Here is a 22,988-nt window from a genome sequence, read left to right on the forward strand (position 1 = left end):
GGCTATATGCACTTGAGCAACTTAGTTACCTTCTATACTGCCTCTCTCTACAAAATACTGCCTCAGTTTCCTTAATAGTAAAAATATAGTGTGTACCTTACATATGAACTTTCAAAGATGCGAATGTGCATCTGGTTCCAGCAAGGAATTAGAACGTGTGCCATCAATGTCAGGTGTGAGCGAAATCGAAGCTTGCTGTCCATCTCCTGTGGCTGACGATCCTTCAGCTCTACCATCTACCACGTTCCCTCCTTCCTCCAGTCAGTAACTCTTGTTGCCTGGTCCCTTGATGACAGCCCCTGTATGCTAGCTGTTGTATTGTACTACTGGACTTTTTAAAATGTATATTTATTTATTTGGCTGTACTGGGTCTTGTTGCAGCACACAAGGTCTTTAATTGCAGTGTATGAGATCTTTTTAGTTGCAGCATATGGTATCTGGTTCCCTGTGACCAGGGATTGAACCTGGGACCCCTGCATTGAGAGTGTGGAGTCTTAGCCACTGAACCAGCAGGGAAGTCCCCAGACTTTTCAAAGTACTGTTTTATAAGATTTTAAATGTTTTATTTCTGTGTTTGTTTTTATGCATTATTTGTGTGAAAAATGTTATAAACCTATTACAGTACTATATAACCAATCACATGGCAGAAAGCGAAAAAGAACTTAAGAGCCTCTTGATGAAAGTGAACGAGTTGGCTTAAAACTCAGCATTCAAAAATCTAAGATATGGCATCCAGCCCCATCATTTCATGGCAAATAGATGAGGAAACAGCAGAAACAGTGAGAGACTTTATTTTGAGGGGCTCCAAAATCACTGCAGATGTTGACTGCAGCCATGAAATTAAAAGACACTTGCTCCTTGGAAGAAAAGCTATGACCAACCTAGACAGCGTATTAAAAAGCAAAGATGTTACTTTGCTGATAAAGGTCCGTCTAGTCAAAGCTATGATTTTTCCAGTAGTCATGTATGGATGTGCAGAGGAGGCAATGGCACCCCACTCCAGTATTCTTGCCTGGAGAATCCCGGGGATGGCAGAGCCTGGTGGGCTGCCGTCTATGGGGTCCCACAGAGTCGGACACGACTGAAGTGACTTAGCAGCATGTATGGATGTGAGAGTTGGACTATAAAGAAAGCTAAGTGCCAAAGAATTGATGCTTTTGAACTGTGGTGTTGGAGTCACTGAAGTGACTTAGCAGCATGTATGGATGTGAGAGTTGGACTATAAAGAAAGCTAAGTGCCAAAGAATTGATGCTTTTGAACTGTGGTGTTGGAGAAGACTCTTGAGAGTCCCTTGGACTGCAAGGCGATCCAACTGGTCAGTCCTAAAGGAAAAGTGAAAGTCGCTCAGTTGTGTCCAACTCTTTGTGACCCCATGGACTATACAGTCCATGGAATTCTCCAGGCCAGAATACTGGAGTGGGTAGCCTTTCCCTTCTCCAGGGGATCTTCCCAACCCAGGGATCAAACCCATGTCTCCTGCATTGCAGGCGAATTCTTTACAAGCTGAGCCACAGGGAAGCAGCCCTGAATATTCATTGGAAGAACTGATGCTGAAGCGGAAGTTCCAATACTTTGGCCACCTGATACGAAGAGCTGACTCACTGGAAAACACCCTGATGTGGGGAAAGATTGAAGGCAGCAAAGAAGGGGACGACAGAGGATGAGATGGTTGGATGGCATCACCGACTCGATGGACATGAGTTTGGGCAAGCTATGGGAGTTGGTGATGGACAGGGAGGCATGGTGTGCTGCAGTATTGGGTCACAAAGGATCCAACACAACTGAGCGACTGAACTGAACTGATAGCCAATCATGTTAGTTGAGTACCTAGGCTAACTTTGTTGGACTATGAACAAATTGGACTTAGGAACACGCTCTCCAAATGGAACTCGTTTGGATGTAGGGGACTCACCATAGAGCTAATAATAATAATACCTATCTCATAATGTTCTTATGAAGAGTAAATAAGTTAACATTTGTAAGACAACTAGAGTAGTACTTGACCACCATGCTATCAAGTTACAGAACAGTGTCTGCTAATTAAGTGAAGCTGCTCAGTCGTGTCTGACTCTTTGCAACCCCGTGGACTGTAGTCTGCCAGGCTCCTCTATCCATGGGATTTCCCAGGCAAGAATACTGGAGTGGGTTGCCATTTTCTTCTCCAGGGAATCTTCTTGACGCAGGGATGAAACCCAGGTCTCCCGCAGTGCAGGCAGATTCTTTACCATCTAAGCCACCAGGGAATTACATGCCACCTTTTGTGTGTGAATATATATTGTTGTTGTTCAGACACTCAGTCGTGTCCAACTCTTTAAGACCCCATGGACTGCAGCACACCAGGCTTTCCTGTCCACTATTTCTTGGAGTTTGCTCAAACTCATGTCCATTGAGTCAATGATGCCATCCAACCACCTCATCCTCTGTCATCCCCTTCTCATACCCTCAATCTCTCCCAAATCAGGGTCTTTTCCAGTGAGTCATCTCTTCTCATCAGGTGGTGGCCAAAGTATTAGAGCTTCAGCATCAGTCTTTCCAATGTATATTCAGGGTTGATTTCCTTTAGGATTGACTGGTTTGATCTCCTTGCTGTCCAAGGGACTCTAAAGAGTCTTTTCCAACACCACAGTTGGAAAAGCATCAGTTCTTCGGTGCTCAGCCTCCTTTATGGTCCAACTCTCACATCCATACATGACTACTGGAAAAACCATAGCTTTGAATGTACAGACCTAGGTTTGTTATAGCTTTTCTTCCAGGCGTGTATATACTGGTATTTGTACAAAGAAACTCTGGAAGGGTATGTAACAAATGTATAACTAGAATTCAGGAAAGCAGATAAGAGCAAGTGTTTTCATTGCAAATGTTCTTATACAGTTTTGATTTTTTAAACATAAAAGTGAATAAATACATACTCAAAAGAGTTAAAAAATAAAGACGATATTTTAGGGAAGCCAAAACATAGGTGATGATAGGCATTGCCTGAGATGGACTTAAAAAGATGGGAACATTTCCCTTTGGAAGGACAAAGACAACACTATGTATGATCAAACTACAAAATTATGAACTTGTATGAGCAGGAACAGGGGAATCCCTTGTTCACAAAAGAAATATGCACAGGTGTTTCATGCTCAATAAAATAACCATATTTATTTCATTTTTAATTATTAACTTTCTAAAATAACACTTTTCCTACAAAGAACTCAAAACAGAACTTAGAGTTTATAACAACAAACCTTCTTAACACTCATCATGCTTCTCAGAGGGTGCAGGGAGGGAATATGAGGTAGACAGAACGGTAAAAAGGACGGGGCGCTACAGATCTGGACACAGGCAACGAGAATGAGGCCAACTGGAGGGCCTGCTACCCAGGGAGGGGGCCCAGGAGAAAGCACCCATTTCTGTGACCTCTGGCTTGGGAATGAGGTTCAGTGGCATTCATGGGTGGTTCCCTTCCAAGGTTTCCTTATAAGGAGCACTGGGGCCATCCACAGTGCTGGTGTTTCCTAAGCAGTAAGGCCTCCTGGGTTCCTAAGTTCCTGGGGCGCCACCATGAGACCGTCACAGACGTCTCATTGCTGGTTGACCAATAAACAGACCAATGGCCAGTGGGTCCGCAGTTCTTCAACAAACCCGACAAAAGCAACAACGATGGGTGAGAAAGAGAGGAGGGGTAGAAGGGTCTTCTTTGCATCTGCCCCGGTGGGATTCATGTTTCCTCAGAGGGCAGAAGGAAAGCAGAGGCCGCTGTTTACGTTCCTTCTACATCAAATGGTTGTTCCAGAGAAAGCGCAGCAGCGTGTGAATTCCTCCAAAGAAAACGAAGACATAGTGGGCCAGGACAGCTCTGCCTTCTTGCTGAAAGTTCTGTTTAAAAAGAGAGCAAGAAAGGGAGGGTGAGTTTTTTTAAAAGGCGATAAAATAATCCAAAGTTAGAAACTCAGTATTAATATTAATTCAGTCAGAGCCACAAACTTGCTTCTCGGGCTGCTTCGTGAAGCGTCTGAGTGAAAGAATATCTTGGTCTGTTGGTGATGTCCGTACTGTCCACACAACCTGGGGGAGTTTTCCTCTGGACATCTTTTCCCATCTTCACCATCAGCAAATTGGGCACTCTTTTCCAGGTTGATTAACCTCTTCCTCTGGCTTCCCACAGCACTTTCTCAGTCCTCCCAAAGAACCAAGGGAGTCTGCTTTGGGGTTCCAAGAATGGACTTTGGGTGGTGAAGAGGGGGTGAGTGTGAGCATGGTTGGAAGCAAAGACCTCAGCAGGTTTCTGGTGTGTCTCAGCTGCTTCAGTCGTGTCCAGTCTTGGCAGCCCCACGGGCTGTAAGCCCACCGGCTCCTCTGTCCGTGGGATTTTCCTGACAAGAATACTGGAGTGGATTGCCATATCCTCTCCTCCAGGTGATCTTCCTGACCTAGGGATCAAACCTGCATCTCCCGCATTTCCTACACTGCAGGCAGATTCTTTACCGCTGAGCCACTGGGGAAGCCCATAAGTAAATAACACTGTAACTGGAAACCATGAAAGAACTTTTTTTCCCCTTTTATAATTGATATCAATTTAAAAAATTGAGCAGCTTTGACAGTGGTTCAGTGGTTCAGTGATTAAGACTTTGCGCTTCCACTGCAGGGGGTGCAGGTTCAATCCTTACTCAGGGAACTAAGATCCCACATGCCACGTGGCACAGCCAAAAAATTAAAATTAAAAAAATTTTAATTAAGAAAAATTGAATTTCCTTCCAGCAAAGCAGACAAGAAGATGCATAGAGCACTGAGTCAGGTGCTCCTATATTTAAATTCCAGTTTTGCCACTTAGCTGCTGAGTAACCTTGGATAGGTTATCTAATCTTGCTGAACTTCAAATGCTTCTCCTGATATATCGATTCCACTAATTCATAGAGTTATTTGGAGAATTAAATGAAACAAATAAGAGTATCTCAGAGTACCTGGAAGAAAATGTTTAGTAAGTGTTCACTTCCCACCTGTCCTTCTAACAAACTTATGAAATTTCTTATATATTACTGTCAGGGTCCAAGAGAAAACAGATGACACACTCAAATTAAGATAATACACTTTACAAAAGTAGGGGGAGGAGGCATAAGTGTGGCAGAACAGTGGAGTTATTGCCACTCCTAGGCCTGCAGGGACAGGCAGGGGGCAGTTTCTAGGACCCTGGATAGAGTCCTATGGAGAAAAATTTCAAAGGCACATTTAAGATCCTAAAAGCATAGAAAGACTGTTTTAAAACATACTCTATAGCTAGGAAAATTACATGCCCCAGATGAAAAAAAAACAGGTCCTTGAACCGAAACCCCTCAAAACTAGATGGCAAAATAGGTTGAGAATCAGTGCCTATTTGAAAACACCAAACACTTGCTTAAGTGAAAAGAATAAGAAGTCAAACTATATGATAGCTTGAGGACAATCAATTCAGCAGACAAAAATACACCTTGGTGAGCTCCTAACCAGGGAGTTCCAAGAACAAGAATCAAAGTTTCTGTAAATACATCAAAAGCAGGAAGATATATGGAGAATCAGTGTGACCACTTGATCAAAGTACAAAATGTGAATAAATGATTACATATGAGAGAAATATACCATGCCAGATTCAAAATTGTGTTAAAGTTACTTGAGTTAAGCCTGGAAGCAGCAGAGTAAAGCCTTTAGCATTTTAGAGTCAAACTAAGGAGGAATTTTTTAAATTATTTTAAAAATATTTTGTGGTCTATTTGAAGTGCTCTAAAAGACAATTTTGCAATACAAGAAAGAGTACTTTAAAAGTCTACGTCAAAGCCAGCTTTGTAAAACATTGCAAGAAAAGCTAGGGCAGGTATAAGTATAGACACAGATCAATGGAATAGAATTGAGAGTCCAGAAATAAACCCCCAATTTATCGTCATTTGATTTTCGACAAGGGTGCCAAGGCAATTTAGTAGGAAAAGAGTAGTCTTTTCAACAGATGTGCTGTGATAACTGAATACCCATATGCGAAAGAATGAAGATGAACTTGTAACTCATACCATACATAAAAATTAGCTCCAAATGAGTCAAAGACCTAAATTTAAGAGCTAAAACACTAAAGCTCTTGAAAGAAAACATAGGCATAAATCTTCATGACTTTGAATTAAGCGATGATTTCTTAGATATGACCCAAAAGCACTAGCAACAAAAGAAAAATAGGTAAGTTGAAATTCATCACATTGAAAACTTTTGCACTTCAAAGAACACTGTCAAGATGAAAGACTACCTTCAGAATGGGAGAAAATATTTGCAAATAACATATCTGATAAGGGGCTTATATTCAGCATATATAAAGAACGGTGCTACTGTGCTGCGCTAAGTCGCTTCAGCCATGAGCGACTTGTGACCTATGGGCCATAGGCCTCCAGGCTCCTCTGTCCATGGAATCCTCTAGGCAAGAATACTGGAGTGGGTTGCCATGCCCTCCCTTGAGGGGATCTTCCTGACCCAGGGATCAAACCCACGTCTCTGACGTCTCCTGCATTGGCAAGCGGGTTCTTTACCATTAGTGCCACCTGGCAGGCCCATATAAAGAGCCCCTACAACTCAATAATTAAAAGACAACCCAATTTTAAAATGGGCAAAGAATCTGAATAGACATTTCTCCAGAGATTTATACAAATAACCAATAAGCACATGAAAAGATGCACAACATTAACTATCAGGGAAGTGCAAATCAAACCCACAATATGATTCTACTTCACACCCGCTAGGCTGGCTATAATCAAAAAGACAGTTAACTAATTTTGACAAGAATGTGGAAAAACAGGATCCCTCATACCTTGCTGGTGGGCCACAATGTAAAATAGTACAGCCACTTTGGAAAACAGTCTGGAAGTTTCTCAAAAAGTTAAGTTGTATTATGACTCAGCAATTCCACTCCTATGTATGTACTCAGAAAAACTGAAAACACTCGTCTACACAAAAACGTTCACATAGATGTCCATAGCATCATTATTTATAATAGTCAAAAAGTGGAAATAACCCAAACATTCATCAACTGATGAATAAAGCAAGTGCTATATATACATACAATGGAATATTATTCATCAATAAAAAGAAATGAAGCATTGATTCATGCTACAACATAGATGAACCTTGAAAAAAACATTGTGTTAAATGAGAAGGGGACGACAGAGGATGAGATGGCTGGATGGCATCACTGACTCCATGGACATGAGTTTGAGCAAGCTCCGGGAGTTGGTGGCCTGGCCTGCTGCAGTCCATGGGGTCGCAAAGAGTCGGACACGACTGAGCGACTGAACTGAACTGAAGTGAAAGAAGTCAGACATAAAGACCACATATTGTATTACTCCCCTTATATGAAATTTCAGAATAGGCAAATCCAGAGAGACAGAACGTAGATTGGTGGGGCTGGAAGGAAAAATGGGAGGAGATAAGAAGGGACTACTATGGGGTTTGGAGTGTCTTACTGGGGTGATGAAACTGTTCTAAAATTGATTGTGATGATGGCTGTACTCTATGAATAAACATAAAGCCACTTATACTGTTTAAATGGATGAATTGTATGACATGTGAATTTTCTCAATAAAGTTTTTTTTTAAAGAAAGAAAAGTTAATTTATTAAGCTGCAGAAGTAAATTTAAGACATAAATAAATTACACCTTAAAAGGTAGGGGGTAAAAATCATTACCGAAAAAAAAAGCTAAGGGAAAGGAAGAAAAGGAAAATGGAAGAGGAGGTTACGTGGGGAAGTGACTTCCTACTGGGCTGAGATAAATGTAGAAAATCGGTGGTTGTGATTTTTCCTACTGTGCTCTCTCCAGAGAAAAATTAGCAGAGTCCTAGCTGATAAAGAAGCAGAAAAGCTGAACTAAGGACTTGCCTGTAATTCATTAAGCACAGTCATCAGTGAAAACTGCAGAAGAGACTGAAGCATCGGAGGAAGGTGGCGAGTACCATGAGTGCTCTGTAATGAAGGATACACGGCTGAGAAGTGTTCAGCTCAAACAAAGCCAAAAGCAAATCACGTTTTTGGCTTTGATAACATGTACTGATCATTTTCCAGGGAATTATCTCACTCAATGTTGAGAACAGTCTACTGGCTTCATTCTAAGTGTAAGTCAGAACATGGCACTCTTCTACTCTCCCTCCCCGGAAGCTTCTCTTATAAACACTTAGGGTAAAACCCAAACACCTTTTACCACCGCTCCTAAGACAGAGGCCAGCCCCTGGACCTCAACACCCAGCCCGCTCAGCCATTCTGGCCTCCTTGCTGTTGCTTATGCCTGTTTCTATGCCAAGGGCTTGGCACTCCCAGTTCCCTCTGTCTAGAACACTTCCTCCCCAGGTATTCCCCTGGCTCACTCCCTCACTTCCAGTCGCTGCTCAGATATTACCTCTTCAGAGAAGCCTTTCCTGACGGCTCATTCAGAGTCATCTCCATCACTCAGTATCCCGAGTGGTCTAGTCATCTACTTCACTGTTTGTCCCTCTCCTACGTTATGAGTCCTATGAAAGTAGGCTCATCTTCTGTCCTGCTCTCTGCCTGGAACTGAGTCTGGCATATAGTAAGCACTCAATAAATATTTGTTTGAGTGAAATTGGTCTATCAATACCTGGAACTGAGGCTGGCTTATAGTAGGTACTCAATATTTGCATAAAATCAGCCTATCGATATTTTATGTGATCATTTCCTTCTGACTTTTAGTAGCGTTATTGTTGGGACCTTCTGTTCTTGTTTTGTCTCCAGGAATGTTTTATTTGAGGGGATGGCTGAGTATTGCCACATTTGGACCAGAGCACAGAAGGGGGCCTGGCACTCCCTGAGGTCAGCATGATGGCAGCAGCAGGGATAAACAAGAAATCGCCACAGGTACTTGTCCTGTAATGAATTTCAGGGCAAGAAGTTGGGCTCTAAGGGTCAGCCACCTGTCCTAACACAGAGCCCCACATGGTTATTCTCTTTCTGCTGCCAGTTACAGGTTGTTCTAGAGGAAAACTAAGTTGGCCAAGGATTTCATCGTGCCTAAGATTTGGGCTTCCCTGGTGACTCAGCTGGTAAAGAATCTTCCTGCAATGCTGAAGACCGGGGTTTGATCCCTGGGTCAGGAAGATCCCCTGGAAAAGGGAACAGCTACCCACTCCAGTATTCTTACCTGGAGAATTCCATGGACAGAGGAATCTGGCGGGCTACAGTCCATGGGATCACAAAGAGTCAGACATGACTGAGCGACTAACACTTTCACAGGATTTAAAACAGTAATCTTTATGTTTTCCCTTATTACTTCTTATAACAATCAGGAGAAACAAAGAAATCAGGGAGAGCTAGGCTTAGAGCATAACCTGGGTTGGTTCAAGGAGGATAACCACAATCGAAGTCAAAGGTTCTCCTCCATGATGGCTGCTGCTGCTGCTAAGTCGCTTCAGTCGTGTCCGACTCTGTGCGACCCCATAGATGGCAGCCCACCAGGCTCCACCGTCCCTGGGATTCTCCAGGCAAGAATACTGGAGTGGGTTGCCATTTCCTTCTCCAGTGCATGAAAGGGAAAAGTGAAAGTGAAGTCGCTCAGTCGTATCCGACTCTTAGCGACCCCATGGACTGTAGCCTACCAGGCTCCTCCGTCCATGGGATTTTCCAGGCAAGAGTACTGGAGTGGGATGCCATTGCCTTCTCCGCCTCCATGATGGAGCATACATTAACCTGGACTCATCTCTCAAGGTGGGGCCCAGCATCTGTAGTTCTTAAAACTCCACAGGTGATTCTCACTTGCATCCTAGTTTGAGAGTGTGAAGCAAAGTTTCTCACATTTATAACTCAGATCCCCGAGGGTGTGTGCAAAATGGCAATTCTGATTCCAGAGCTGTGGGCTGGGGTTCAAGATTTTGCACATCTGGTCAGCTGCCAAATAATACTGGTGCCACTGCTCCCTGGACCAGTTTTTTGCGAGGCAAATGTGAGATCAAATACTGGCATTGGCTCAGGTTCTCAATTTTCAGATCTAATCCTTGGTACTCTGGACATTATTAATCCATGTGTTCTGCTAATTCCTGGGCATTCCAGCTACTTGGGAGCCATTGTTCTGTTTGCTCTTTCCTGCTAGGCCCTTTGCTGGGGAAATTTAAGTCTCACCTCTTGCACCATTCTCTGCTCAATGCTGTCCCCAATGTTTCTCAGCTGCACAGCCAACCTGTGAATTATTTCCTCCTGGTGATGGTTCTGTCCAATACTATCCTCCTTGGGCTGAGTAGGTGGATTGTGATCTACATTGATAGAAAAGAGTTCAAAGAGATAACGGCATTAACTATCACTCACCACTAGTCACTTAAAACTGTCTTAGACAACGAGAGGAATGAAATCCCATCATCATAGTGATTATTGAAAGCAAAGCCTTGCACTGGAATAAACAGCTCTGTCCAGTAGAAATATAATTCATGCTATATATAAATTTTAATTTTTCTAGTGGTAAAATCAGGTAAAGAATAATTTTAGTAAGGTATTTTACTTAAGACGGTATATCCAAAGTAGTATAACATATAATCAATATAAAATTATTAGTGATATGTTTTGCACTCTTTTTTATTTAAGCTTTCAAAATCCAGGGTTTATTTTATACTTACAACACATCTCAATCTAGATATTAACTAATTTCATTGGAAAACCTTGTATTTTATTTCATGAAGTCTTGATTGTATTTAGATTTCATGAAGTTTACAATTAAAAAGTAAATTCATATATCTAAGTTGTTCCACACATACCTAAAACTTTTCCAATAGCTAAATCAAGTATCAGTTTTTGTTTTTTTTTTACAGTCCAGGTCTTTTATTTTACACCCGTCAGGCCGTGAATTCACAGGGAGTGGGCTCCAACAGTTTGAGCTCCTTTCCATTGGTTCTCACGAAGTGTGCTTCTCTGGGTGGAGCCAGCTGGCGCTTCAGCTGAACCCAAGTCCCTTTCTCTTTGGCTTCCTTCTTTTTCGGAAGCTATCTCGGCTCTTAGAGTGCTTCATATGCTCGATACGCACATTAATTCTCTTGGCAAGAATCTTGCCCTTAACGTGTTTATTTACAATGATGCCAACAGCATGCTGGGTAACACTGTAGACTCTCCCAGTTTGGCCATGGTAACATTTGTGGGGCATTCCTTTTTGAACAGTACCCATTCCCTTGATACCTACAATATCACCCTTCTTGTAGATTCGCATGTATGTGGCCAAAGGAACAACACCATGTTTCTAAAAGGCCTAGAGAACACGTAGCGGGTGCCCCTCCTCTTTCCCTTTGTGTTGGTCGTTTTGGTGAATTACTGGAAGATGGTGGTTCTGGCCGAAAAGAAGTATCAGTTTTTTAAACTTAAAATTAAAATTAAATAAAACTTAAAATTCACTTCCTCAATTGCACTGGCCATATTTCAAGTGCTCTATTATATTCCAATACTTAATTTTTAATATCCAAAAGGAAAAATTATCTCACTTTATGCTGAAAATTGTGTGGATATATACATATCCACATAGAATTCTGAAAATAAAACTGTCATCTAAATGGCCTAGTGGGGAATTTGGAAAAATCTCATCGTTAATCTTTTCAAAGGAATAATTCCTTCATAAAGCAAATAACAAGCCTCAATGTATTGGGACTTTAAAAAATGTTGTATCAACATACAAAAGGTTGCACTTAGAAAAACTTTTAAGCAAATATGACTTTAAGGTTTTGTAAGTGCTTTTCCACTGCCAGCTATAGTGTGAATATTTTATTGTCTCAGATGGTGATCATCTTTTTATAATCTTGATTTTATTCAATAAAAAAGACAGATCTAGGGCCTTCTGGTTTAAGACTGAGCACAAGCATTGACCTTTCCGCTTCTCCTAGTCCCTCCCAAGACCCCACCAAAACAAAAGTATAAAAAAGAGTAAAACTGCAACAGTGAAAATAATGGGAAGCAGAGTCAACAGCAGATGAGAGATCTATACGTGTTTCTAGAAGGCAGAAAGAAGAGAAGACAAGATACAGACAAGTTGAGCCAGAAAGAGAAAGTGCCAAGAACCCTTGATAGGAAAGCCCTTCACTCACCAGGACCCAGAAGCTGGGAAAGGGAAACATGCCACTGACTAGAATTCTGATGAGGATCTACTGTACCACTTGGTACCCTTGACAACCCCAGCCCACTGGACCCATCAGATTTCAGGTAAAAAAATCCAGACCACTCTTCTCTAACAGGAGAACAAATCTTGTGGAGAGAGTTAACTTCTTTATGAATGTTGGTGCCTCAGGTTAAAGGTCTCCTTGCTCTGGCATTTGAGGGATCTGGGGCCAGAAAGCCAGCTTCCCTACCTCATCACCCTAAAACTCCCCCAGTTCAGACCCCCTATTTGAGTCCCCATTCAGCAAGGAGCCCTGGGAAGCAGTGAGGCACAGTGGTAAGATTCTGAAGCCAAATCATTGGGGTTCAGATGTAAAATCTATAGATAAAACTGTGTAACCTGGCAAAGTTACTTAATTTCTCTTTGCCTCAGTTTCTTCAACTGTAAAATGGGAATGGTAATGTATTATTATATCAATTCTAAGATTTTATAGTGCCTCCAAAAGAGAATGTGTTTTACAGTCTATGGCGTGTCATATTCCAAGAGCACTGTTTATTTTCTTAGTAGGAAACAAAATTATAGTGCATTTTACAATTGTTGGAATATTAAACTTAATGAGCAGAGATGGAAATAGCAACCCACTCCAGCATTCTGGCCTGGAGAATTCCATGGACAGAGGAGCCTGGTGGGATACGGTCCATGGGGTCGCAGAGTCGGACACGACTGAGCACACAGCACAAACTTAATGAGATACCATAGTAACTACCTTGTAGGGAGGTTGTTGAAATTATTAAGTGAGTTAATACATTTAACCTGTGCAGGACCACACCTGGAACATGGATAAATGCTATATGAGTGAGTGACAGTCGCTCAGTCGAGACTGACTCTTTGCGACCCCATGGACTGTACCCCACCAGGCTCCTCTGTCCATGGAATTCTCCAGGCCAGAATACTGGAGTGGGTAGCCTTTCCCTTCTCCGGGGGATCTTCCCAACCCAGGTCTCCCACATTGCAGGCGGTTTCTTTACCAGCTGAGCCACCAGGGAAGCCCAAGAATACTGGAGTGGGTAGCCTTTCGCTTCTCCAGCGGATCTTCCCAACCCAGGACTCGAACCAACCCAGGAATTGAACCGGGGTCTCCTGCATTGCAGGCAGATTCTTTACCAACTGAGCTTTCAGGGAAGCCCAAATACTATATGACTGTTAGCTACTGCCACCAACTGGGAAAACAGTCCTCACATAATGGCAGAAAAAACCCACACAAGTTAACTGGTCTGTATTTTTTTTTTTTAAATAATAGAAGATCACCAGGCAACTGAAAAGAACTCTAGAATGAAATACCAGATACATAAACAAAATAGTGATCCTGAAGAAAACAGATGTAATTCAGGAAACAGAAGAGCATGTTTGCAAGTTCTAATGTATATGTTTAGAGCGATTTAAGAAGGTATTACATTTAGCGACTTCCTGGCGATCCAGTGGTTAGTACTTCACCTTCCCCAGGGGTTGTGGGTTTGATCCCTGGTCAGGGAGCTAGGATCCCACAGGCCTGTGGCCAAAAAACCAAAACATAAAGACAGAAGCAATATTGTAACAAATTCAATAAAGACTTTTAAAAAATCATCCACATCAAAAACAAAATCTTTATTTAAAAAAGAAAATATTATATTTAGGAAACAAAAGAAAATGCTGTGAAAAAAAGACTAAACCTACAACAAAATCTTTCAGTTTTTAAAAATATGATTGCTAAAATTAAAAATACAATTTATCGTCTGAGAAAAGGAAATCACTCAGAAAAAAAATCAGAATTTTAAAATAGGCGAGATAAGATAGAAATCTGGAAAGACCAGATTAGTAAGAGTCACAGAAAGAAATAGAGGAGGAAAATTGTCAAACAGCATAAGACAGCTTCCCAGCCCAAACTTCAGATTAGAACATCTCACCAAGAAAAAAGAAAGCCCCACCAAATTATCAGGACAACAAAAGGGGAAATAAAATCCTCACCTCTGGACCATACTGACATTTCAAAAGATGTAATTTTTGCTAAATATGCTAAAGATATCCAAAGAGAAACATGGGTTAGTTTGATGACTGACTTCCCATCAGTAATGGATTCTAGAATACAGTAGAACGATTAATACCCTCAAGGATTTTTTTTTTTTTTTGTCATGCCACATGCCTTGCAAGATCTTAGTTCCCCCACCAGAGAGATTGAATTCTGGCACTTGGCAGTGAAAGCAACGAGTCCTAACCACAACCACCAGGGAATTCCCACCTTCAAGGATTTTATAAAAAATTCTTTTCAACCTAGAAGTCTCTGCCTATCTAATTCTTGATAATTTGTGAGAGGTGAATAAAGACATTTGCAGATATGCAAGGACTCGGGAAGTTGTTCTCCCATAAACAGTTTCTTAGGAAGCCTCTTGAAAAGGTTTTCCAGTGAAATAGAGTATGACTAAACCAAGGAGGGAAAAAAAGATTCAGCAAAATGTGGATCCAACGCTGGGAAGGGAAATCCCAGAATGACAGGCCCAGAGAGTGATGAGATTGGAACAAGAAAACAGCTCTAGAAGGGAAGTCCCCAAGGAAAGGGAGATTTGATCGAAGACATAGCATGGATGAAAATTTGGGAAACTTGAAAATATCTTAACTACAAATCATGTGAGGAGTGAAGGAGAGGCAGTGAGAAAGTCCAGAAAACAAAGGTCATACAGAAAGTTTATGGTGCAAATGAGAAGCCAATTAAGATGTGGCTTGAGTTTAAACGGGGCTTCCCTCATAGCTCAATTGGTAAAGAATCTGCCTGCAATGAGGGAGACCTGGGTTCGACCCCTGGATTGGGAAAATCCCCTGGAGAAGGGAAAGGCTACCCACTCCAGTATTCTGGCCTGGAGAATTCCATGGACTATACGGTCCATGGGGTCGCAAAGAGTCAGACACAACTCAGCGACTTTCACGAAGTTTAAACAGAAGGAATTGTTTGCTAGTTCCTTCCAAAGGATAGTCCTCTGTGTTAAACTTTACCATACTTTCCCTACATGACTAATGATGAAATAATATTCATATTTTATGGCAAGGTGAGAAAAATTTAAGCATAAAATTTTTCTTTGCCTTTTTGAACCTCCTCTTTCCCCTTTAGTGTGTATTGTATATCTGCATTAACCAGACCTCCCCATGAGATAAGCTTCCTTCTTACTCTTATAAGGGGCTACCATGACCCACCATGACCCCTGGGATTTCCTCATAGCTCAGTTGGTAAAGAATCTGTCTGCAATGCGAGAGACCTGGGTTCAATTCCTGGGTTGGGAAGATTCCCTGGAGACAGGAAAGGCTATCCACTCCAGTATTTTGGCCTGGAGAATTGCATGGACTGTATAGTCCATCGGGTCGCAAAGAGTTGGACTTGACTGAGCGACTTTCATTTTCACTTTCATGACCCACTACTTGTAGATCTGGATTATGTAAACTGTCAACAATCCATCATTTAATGTACAGCATACTGTCTCAAAAACATACATAACTGTGCTTTGACCTTTAATGGACAGAACAGTTCTCAGTTTTCTGAGAGGCTATTCTGGGGTTATAATCTTCAATTTGGCTCAAAAAAAAATTTCCATTTCTTTCTTAGACCAACTGATCAACTTTTTTGTTGGCACTCAGCCTGATTTAAGCATCACAGTTTTAATCCCCTATTTCATTACTTGGAGATGATTATTCTCAGGGAAAATCACTTCAGTACCTACGGACTTTACTGATCGTAGTGACCACTCCTCAATCCCAGAGCCTTAAGAGAATGTGAAGAGTATTTGCATAACCTTTTACCTTTGTAACACAACAAGCGGAGAGAAGAAAGGGCAACTGAGTGGGGAGACCTTCCAAATGAGTATCATCAACTTCAAACTGGGTTTAGGACCAGCCCTACCTGTGCCAATTGAAAGCATAATGATTTGCAACTATCATTTTAACTGACTGTCACCTGGGAAGTACAAAATCTAGTATCTGCAGTATGAAGATGGAATAAGTTGGGTAAGTTTCAGTAATGGATGTTGGGAGAAATGGAGCTATAAGGATACAAACAAGCCTTGGGTATTCTGGCTGGGTGGACAAAGAGGCAGAGAAGGAAGGACCTAGAGATAGGATACAACAGAAGATTGTCCTCAAAGCAAGAGGTGTGTTTTGTATTCTGAAACTCAGCATAACAACTATTTGTATTTCATGCATGTATGAACAACTACTGGTGAAACACTTGCGGCTTTGGCAAATGCGTATGTGCTCAGTCATGTCCAACTCTTTGTGACCCCATGGACTGTAACCTGCCAGGCTCCTCTCTGTCCAAGGGATTTTCCAGGTGTGAATACTGGAGTGGGTTGCCATTTCCTCCTCTCGGGGATCTTCCCGACCCAGGGATCGAACCCACGTCTCTTGAGTCTCCTGCTTTGGCAGGTGTGTTCTTTACCACTAGTGCCATCTGGGAAACCCAAGATAACAGAGATGATATTAGATATGTGCATATTAGATATGTGTATCAGCATACTTACCTATTCGATACACATTGTCTATGTCAGTAATTATGGGTTACCGTTACTCCCTAAGAACTTGGAATTAAAAGAAAAAAGTGTTTTCTGAGAACTTAGAGGCAAGATCAGTGTATGTTTAGTGGAAATGGGTGACATGAGCAGTCACTGGAAGGGGAGAGGCTACTAGCTCTCCCTTGCACAAGCCGTTCCCTCTGCCTGCAACTTGCACCCTCCTTAACCCCCTCAGGTCTCAGTCCAGAATTAAATCTCCAGGGAAGCCTTCTCTAACCTCCCTCCTAGGTCAAAGCCCCATTATAGCATCTGGACCTCTTAGCACCCTATCACATTACATTTAACATTAGTATATGTGATTGACTGCTGTCTGCCTTCTCTACCTGACCATCTGTGCCAGGAAGGAAGGGGCTGTTACTGTTTTTGTTCACCATTGTCACCCGAGTATGTAATGCAGTGCCTAAAATATAGTTGGCCCTAGTATTTTTTTTAAATGAATAAAAAAAGTCAGTGTGTCCATCTGGAGGAGGAAAGAGAAAGGTGGTGAGCCTTAGGAGCACCAAAAAAAAAAAAAGCAAAAATGAGCATCCAAGGGACTTTCCTGGTGGTCCAGTGGCTGAGAATCTGTCTGCCAGTGCAGGGGTCGAGGGTTGATCCCTGCTCTGGGAACTAAGATCCTACATGCCACGGAGAAACTAAGCCCATGCACCGCAACTACTGAGCCCTTGTGTCCTAGAGCCCATGCTTGGCAACAAGAAGCAGCCACTGCAACCAGAAGCCCATGCACCACAACTAGAGAGTAATATATATATATATATACACATATATGTATATATATACACACATATATGTATGTGTATATATAATGAGCATCCAAGCACTCTCAAAAGCAGAAAGAAGCTGAAAACTGGGCCATCTTCTGACTTCTACAATTAATATATCCCATTTACACTACCTATATATCTATGAGTGTCTCTGTGTTAGTTGCTCAGTTGTGTCCGACTCTTTGTGGCCCCATGGACTTTAGATAGCCAGGTTCTTCTGTCCATGGTATTCTCCAGGCAAGATTACTGGAGTGGGTTGCCATTCCCTTCTTTGGAGGATCTTCCTGACCCAGAGGTTGAACCTGGGTCTCTTGCATTGCTGACAGATTCTTTTTCCGCCATACCCCACGCCTTGTGAGATCTCAGTTCCCCGACCAGGGATTGAACCTGGGCTTCTTGCAGTGGGAAGTGCAGAGTACTACTGCACTGCCAGGAAATTTTTCCATGTGTGTGTATATAATTCTGCCCTTTCTTATCAATAGAGAAGGAACTGGCAACCCACTCCAGTATTTTTGCCTGGAAAATCCCATGGACAGAAGATCCCGTCCAGCTATAGTCCATGGGTCACAAAGAGTCAGACGTGACTGAGTGCACATGCTTTTCCTATCAATACTTATTACATTTTTAGAGGTGGGCAGGGCCTCTTTCCACTTTTAATCATTTTTGTTTTCCCAAGAGTGTCTAATTTATCTTAAACGACGTATCAGGACAGTTGCTCTGGACTTCTCCAAATCCAACCCACCCCCTCAACTTTTCTAAGTGTCTTTAGTGCTACATGGGCTTCCCAGGTGGTGCTAGTGATAAAGAATCCTGACAATGCAGGAGACCCAAGATATGCAGTTCGATCCCTGGGCTGGGAAGATTCCCTAGAGGAGGAAATGGAAACCTATTCCAGTATAATTGCCTGGAAAAATCCCATGGACAGACGAGCATGGTGGGCTATAGTCGGGGTCACAAAGAGTTGGACACGACTGAGCGCAGGTGTGTGCGTGTGCAAACACACACACATTCTCCATACAAATACTATGGGTTCCTCCCCCCCAGCACCAAATAGATACGTTCACATGGCTAGTGCTCAGTTCAGTTGCTCAGTCGTGTCTGACTCTTTGCGACCCCATGGACTGCAGCATGGCCAGGCTTCCCTGTCCATCACCAACTCCCAGAGCTTGCTCAAACTCATGTCCATCGAGTCGGTGATGTCATCCAACCATCTCATCCTCTGTCGTCCCCTTCTCCTCCTGCCTTCAATCTTTCCCAGCATCAGGGTCTTTTCCAATGAGTCAGTTCTTTGTATCAGGTGGCCAAAGTATTGGAGTTTCAGCATCAGTCCTTCCAATGAACACCAGGGACTGATTTCCTTTAGGATGGACTGGTTTGATCTCCTTGCAATCCAAGGGACTCTCAAGAGTCTTCTCCAACACCACAGTTCAAAAGCATCAAATCTTCGGTGCTCAGCTTTCTTTATAGTCCAACTCTCACATCCATACATGACTACTGGAAAAACTGTAGCTTTGACTAGACAGAACTTTGTCAGCAAAATAATGTTTCTGCTTTTTGATATGCTGTCTAGGTTGGTCATAGCTTTTCTTCCAAGGAGCAAGCATCTTTTAATTTCATGGCTGCAGTCACCATCTGCAGTAATTTTGGAGCCCAAGAAAATAGTCTGTCATTGTTTCCCTATCTATTTGCCATGAAGTAATGCACTCGATATACCAGCAAATTTGGAAAACTCAGCAGTGGCCACAGGACTGGAAAAGGTCAGTTTTCTTTCCAATCCCAAAGAAAGGCAATGCCAGAGAATGCTCAAACTACCGCACAATTGCACTCATCTCACACGCTAGTAAAGTAATGCTCAAAATTCTCCAAGCTAGGCTTCAGCAATACGTGAACCGTGAACTTCCAGATGTTCAAGCTGGTTTTAGAAAAGGCAGAGGAACCAGAGATCAAATTGCCAATATCCGCTGGATCATCGAAAAAACAACAGAGTTCCAGAAAAACATCTATTTCTGCTTTATTGACTATGCCAAAGCCTTTGACTGTGTGGATCACAATAAACTGTGGAAAATTCTGAAAGAGATGGGAATACCAGACCATCTGACCTGTCTCTTGAGAAACCTGTATGCAGGTCAGGAAGCAACAGTTAGAACTGGACATGGAACAGACTGGTTCCGAATAGGAAAAGGAGTACGTCAAGGCTGTATATTGTCACCCTGCTTATTTAACTTATATGCAGAGTATATCATGAGAAACGCTGGGCTGGAGGAAACACAAGCTGGAATCAAGATTGCCGGGAGAAATATCAATAACCTCAGATATGCAGATGACACCACCCTTATGGCAGAAAGTGAAGAAGAACTAAAGAGCCTCTTGATGAAAGTGAAAGAGGAGAGTGAAAAAGTTGGCTTGAAGCTCAACGTTCAGAAAACTAAGATCCTGGCATCTGGTCCCATCACTACAAGGGAAATAGATGGGGAAACAGTGGAAACAGTGTCAGACTTTATTTTTGGGGGCTACAAAATCACTGCTGATGGTGATTGCAGCCATGAAATTAAAAGACACTTACTTCTTGGAAGGAGGGTTATGGCCAACCTAGATAGCATATTTAAAAGCAGAGACATTACTTTGCCAACAAAAGTCCATCTAGTCAAAGCTGTGGTTTTCCAGTGGTCATGTATGGATGTGAGAGTTGGACGGTGAAGAAAGCTGAGAGCTGCAGAATTGATGCTTTTGAACTGTGGTGTTGGAGAAGACTCTTGAGAGTCCCTTGGACAGCAAGGAGATCCAATCAATCCATCCTAAAGGAGATCAATCCTGGGTGTTCATTGGAAGGACTGATGTTGAAGCTGAAACTCCAATACTTTGTCCACCTCATGTGAAGAGTTGACTCATTGGAAAAGACCCTGATGCTGGGTAGGATTGGGGGCAGGAGGAGAAGGGTACGACAGAGGATGAGATGGTTGGATGGCATCACCGACTTGATGGATATGGGTTTGGGTAGACTCCGGGAGTTGGTGATGGACAGAGAGGACTGGCGTGCTGCAATTCATGGGGTCGCAAAGAGTTGGACACGACTGAGCGACTGAACTGAACTGAACTGAATGGGACCCGATGCCATGATCTTAGTTTTTTGAATGTTGAGTTTTAAACCAGCTTTTTCACTCTCCTCTTTCACTTTCATCAAGAGGCTCTTTAGTTCTTCATAATGGCTAGTGTAGATGCCCCCAAAGTAACAGATAATTTTGGGCTTCAGCCAGTCACTTTCCAGCCAACAACGGCTTGTGATTTTCATTTTCAGTCTGTGTGTCAGCTTGGGACAAAAGCACTAAGAGGAGAAAGGGATCTTCTCAATCAGCTTCTTCATTACGAGTTCGCTGTATCTAACTCATCTACCCTGTCTAATCTATCTCTGTCATCCGTCCATCCATCCAATCAGGTTCCCAGCAGGAGAGCTTCCCAGGGTCCTCCACGCGACCTTCCACACCTGGTTAATCTCCGCGCCCAGCTGTTCTCCTCAGACGCCAGGCTCAGACCCCGGCGGCCGGAAAAGCTCTCGGGGCGGGGCTGGCAGTAGAGGTCACGTGAGCGGCTGTGACCAATGGGGAGTGCACACGGCGCGCTATGCCCAGAGGCGGTCTCCGGCGCGGGCCGTGGCGCTCCTTGTTCGCTACCTGCTTCAAAACCGATTGAGAGGGAGGGAGACCAGGTATCCGGAGTACACCACCACGCCCCTCCAGTGACCCTCGCTTTATCGTTCTCGACGTCATAACAACTCAGTGTCCCTCACATTGCCCCCTTCAGTATGCGCATCCCCATTACTTCAGCGATAAAAGGGGGGAAACGCGCTGCTGCTTGCTGAGCCTGTGAGGGAAGGAAATGGGAGTGGGGGCGGGGCGCGGCTTCTGGCCGCTACCGCTTCTGCCTGAGCGGGAACGGGCGGCCGTCGCATGCACTGTTGGCGCGCCAGACAAAAACGCCAGGCACAAATAAGATTTTACATACGTAATAAAATGAGAACTCTATGCAAAAAAATCCAAATATGCAGATTAGGCTGTTGGCTGTCACTCTTACCTCAAACGTAGTAACATTAGTAATTCTTTACCCTGCTTCTGCTTTTTTTGAGGTGAAACTAATTAGGAAAGCTTTTGGGGTAAATGTGGCAACCGCCCACAGTGCACCTCAGTTTCATAAGGATCGGTGAGGATTAAGTGATATAGTGAGTGTGAAAACATTGGAAAAGGTTTGCAGTAAAATACAAGTTCTAGAATAGTGCACAACTTTGTTAATATACTAAAAGCTACTGAATTGTGCGCTCTAAAAGTTTGAACTTTATGGTACGAGTTACTTGTCAACTTAGAAAAACAAAATATATGTTCTATAAGGTAATCATAGGTGACACAGTCTCAGGTTTGGAGATATCACGGTTGATAGTCAATTGAGTTCTTTTTAGAAAATAGATACCATATTTGATGTGGCGGCCAGAGTCTTACCAGGATGCTTGAAATTTCCACTTTCTTAGTGGCATGTAATTCTTTTAAAGTGGAAAATAGTCTGGCATTAATTTAAATCCTTTCAGGTGTCTAGCATGTTTTTAATCTAAAAGTCTAAAACCGCATGCATTTAACTCTGACATTCTTTAATGCTTTTCAAAACACAGCACTTTAATTTTCCAACATATTGGGACATTTAGGAATCATACATTTTTGAAAAACAAAATTTTAAGTTTATCTTTCCCTCATGTTCTTTCCTATATTGACAATATCAGGAAGGAACCTACACTGAATTTTCCCTACCTTAACGATGCAGACATTTCAAGTCAAGTTTAAAGGTATATTTTTATTAAAAGATGAATTTGATCTATTTTAGTGAATTTGGGATCATTTAATTAGTTGTCACATCAGTGATTCAAGGCTAATAGAAACTAGGAGATTTATACCATGAAGCAAAGTCAGTTTTAGATTTTTACTATGTAAGAACTTCGATAAATAGATTTACACTACTTCTTAATGTTGAAATACTCCAGTGCCCAATTTTATATCTTCAATACCAGGAAAAATACAAGCTAAATAGAATATTTAACTTAGTTTAATATAAATAATATCTTACCTGGGTTCCTTGACATGGCTGAAACTGGCTGGGAGCTGACAAGTTGGGTCATGTAAGAATTCTGAAAACTGTATTTCACCCACGGTGATTTGCAACAATTTGTTACATCGGGAGAGGGATTCAGAAGTTCTTTAGGTTCATAAACAATGGCATCATGTTTTTTCTTCTTCATGTTTTTTTCCTGTTAAAAATATTTTCAGAGGATTTCTCTGATTTCTCAGTATATATTTGGTATGATAAATGAATAGTGATATTTTAACACAAGCAGCCTTTATTCCATATATAAAAAGGTTTTGGATTTGGGTGGAAGATGGAACAGGGTGATCTGTAAGTTCTTTTTCAACTGAAGTAAACATCTATGTTGTTTGGTCTTTAGATCTGATACATCACCCTGTATCCTCATCTCCCAGCAGTTTCTTACCAACTAAATAGTTACATTCCATCCAGAGAACAGTCTTAAATTAGTACA

General features: G+C 42.2%; 2 protein-coding genes and 1 pseudogene across 3 annotated transcripts in view; 1 reads left to right on the plus strand and 2 right to left on the minus strand.

Moving 5' to 3' along the window:
• Positions 1–3,118: 3,118 nt before the first annotated feature.
• On the minus strand, positions 3,119–22,694 carry PXT1 (peroxisomal testis enriched protein 1). Its single transcript, XM_081520280.1, has 3 exons — positions 22,520–22,694; positions 10,116–10,246; positions 3,119–3,862 (listed from the first exon to the last, which is right to left on the minus strand). Exons 1-3 carry the CDS (start codon positions 22,689–22,691, stop codon positions 3,758–3,760), a joined length of 408 nt encoding a protein of 135 aa, XP_081376406.1. The 5' UTR covers positions 22,692–22,694; the 3' UTR covers positions 3,119–3,757.
• Positions 10,820–11,285, minus strand: LOC145517080 (large ribosomal subunit protein eL21 pseudogene; annotated as a pseudogene).
• The window catches only part of KCTD20 (potassium channel tetramerization domain containing 20), a 53,565-nt gene continuing 51,588 nt past the window's right edge, over positions 21,012–22,988 (plus strand). The window contains exon 1 of one of the 2 annotated variants that reach the window (XM_081520269.1): positions 21,012–21,119. The gene's annotated coding sequence lies outside the window, so the exon portion shown is untranslated. The remainder of the gene's footprint in view (positions 21,120–22,988) is intronic. The other variant, XM_081520278.1, reaches the window with a different exon arrangement.

Source organism: Giraffa tippelskirchi, chromosome 8 (assembly GCF_054371585.1).
Source record: "Giraffa tippelskirchi isolate mGirTip1 chromosome 8, T2T-mGirTip1v1.2.pri, whole genome shotgun sequence".
In the NCBI taxonomy this organism is placed as follows: Eukaryota; Metazoa; Chordata; class Mammalia; order Artiodactyla; family Giraffidae; genus Giraffa; species Giraffa tippelskirchi.

What these genes read in the sequence shown, in the direction of transcription:
- PXT1 (XM_081520280.1), bottom strand. Translation starts at nt 22,691, where the DNA reads ATGAAGAAGAAAAAACATGATGCCATTGTTTATGAACCTAAAGAACTT. An exon ending in AGCCATGTCAAGGAACCCAG is followed by an intron (nt 10,247 to 22,519) that starts GTAAGATATTAT and finishes CTATCAATGTAG; the next exon opens with ATCACAATCCACCTACTCAG. An exon ending in AGCAGAGAATGGTGCAAGAG is followed by an intron (nt 3,863 to 10,115) that starts GTGAGACTTAAA and finishes CTTTTTAAACAG; the next exon opens with AACTTTCAGCAAGAAGGCAG.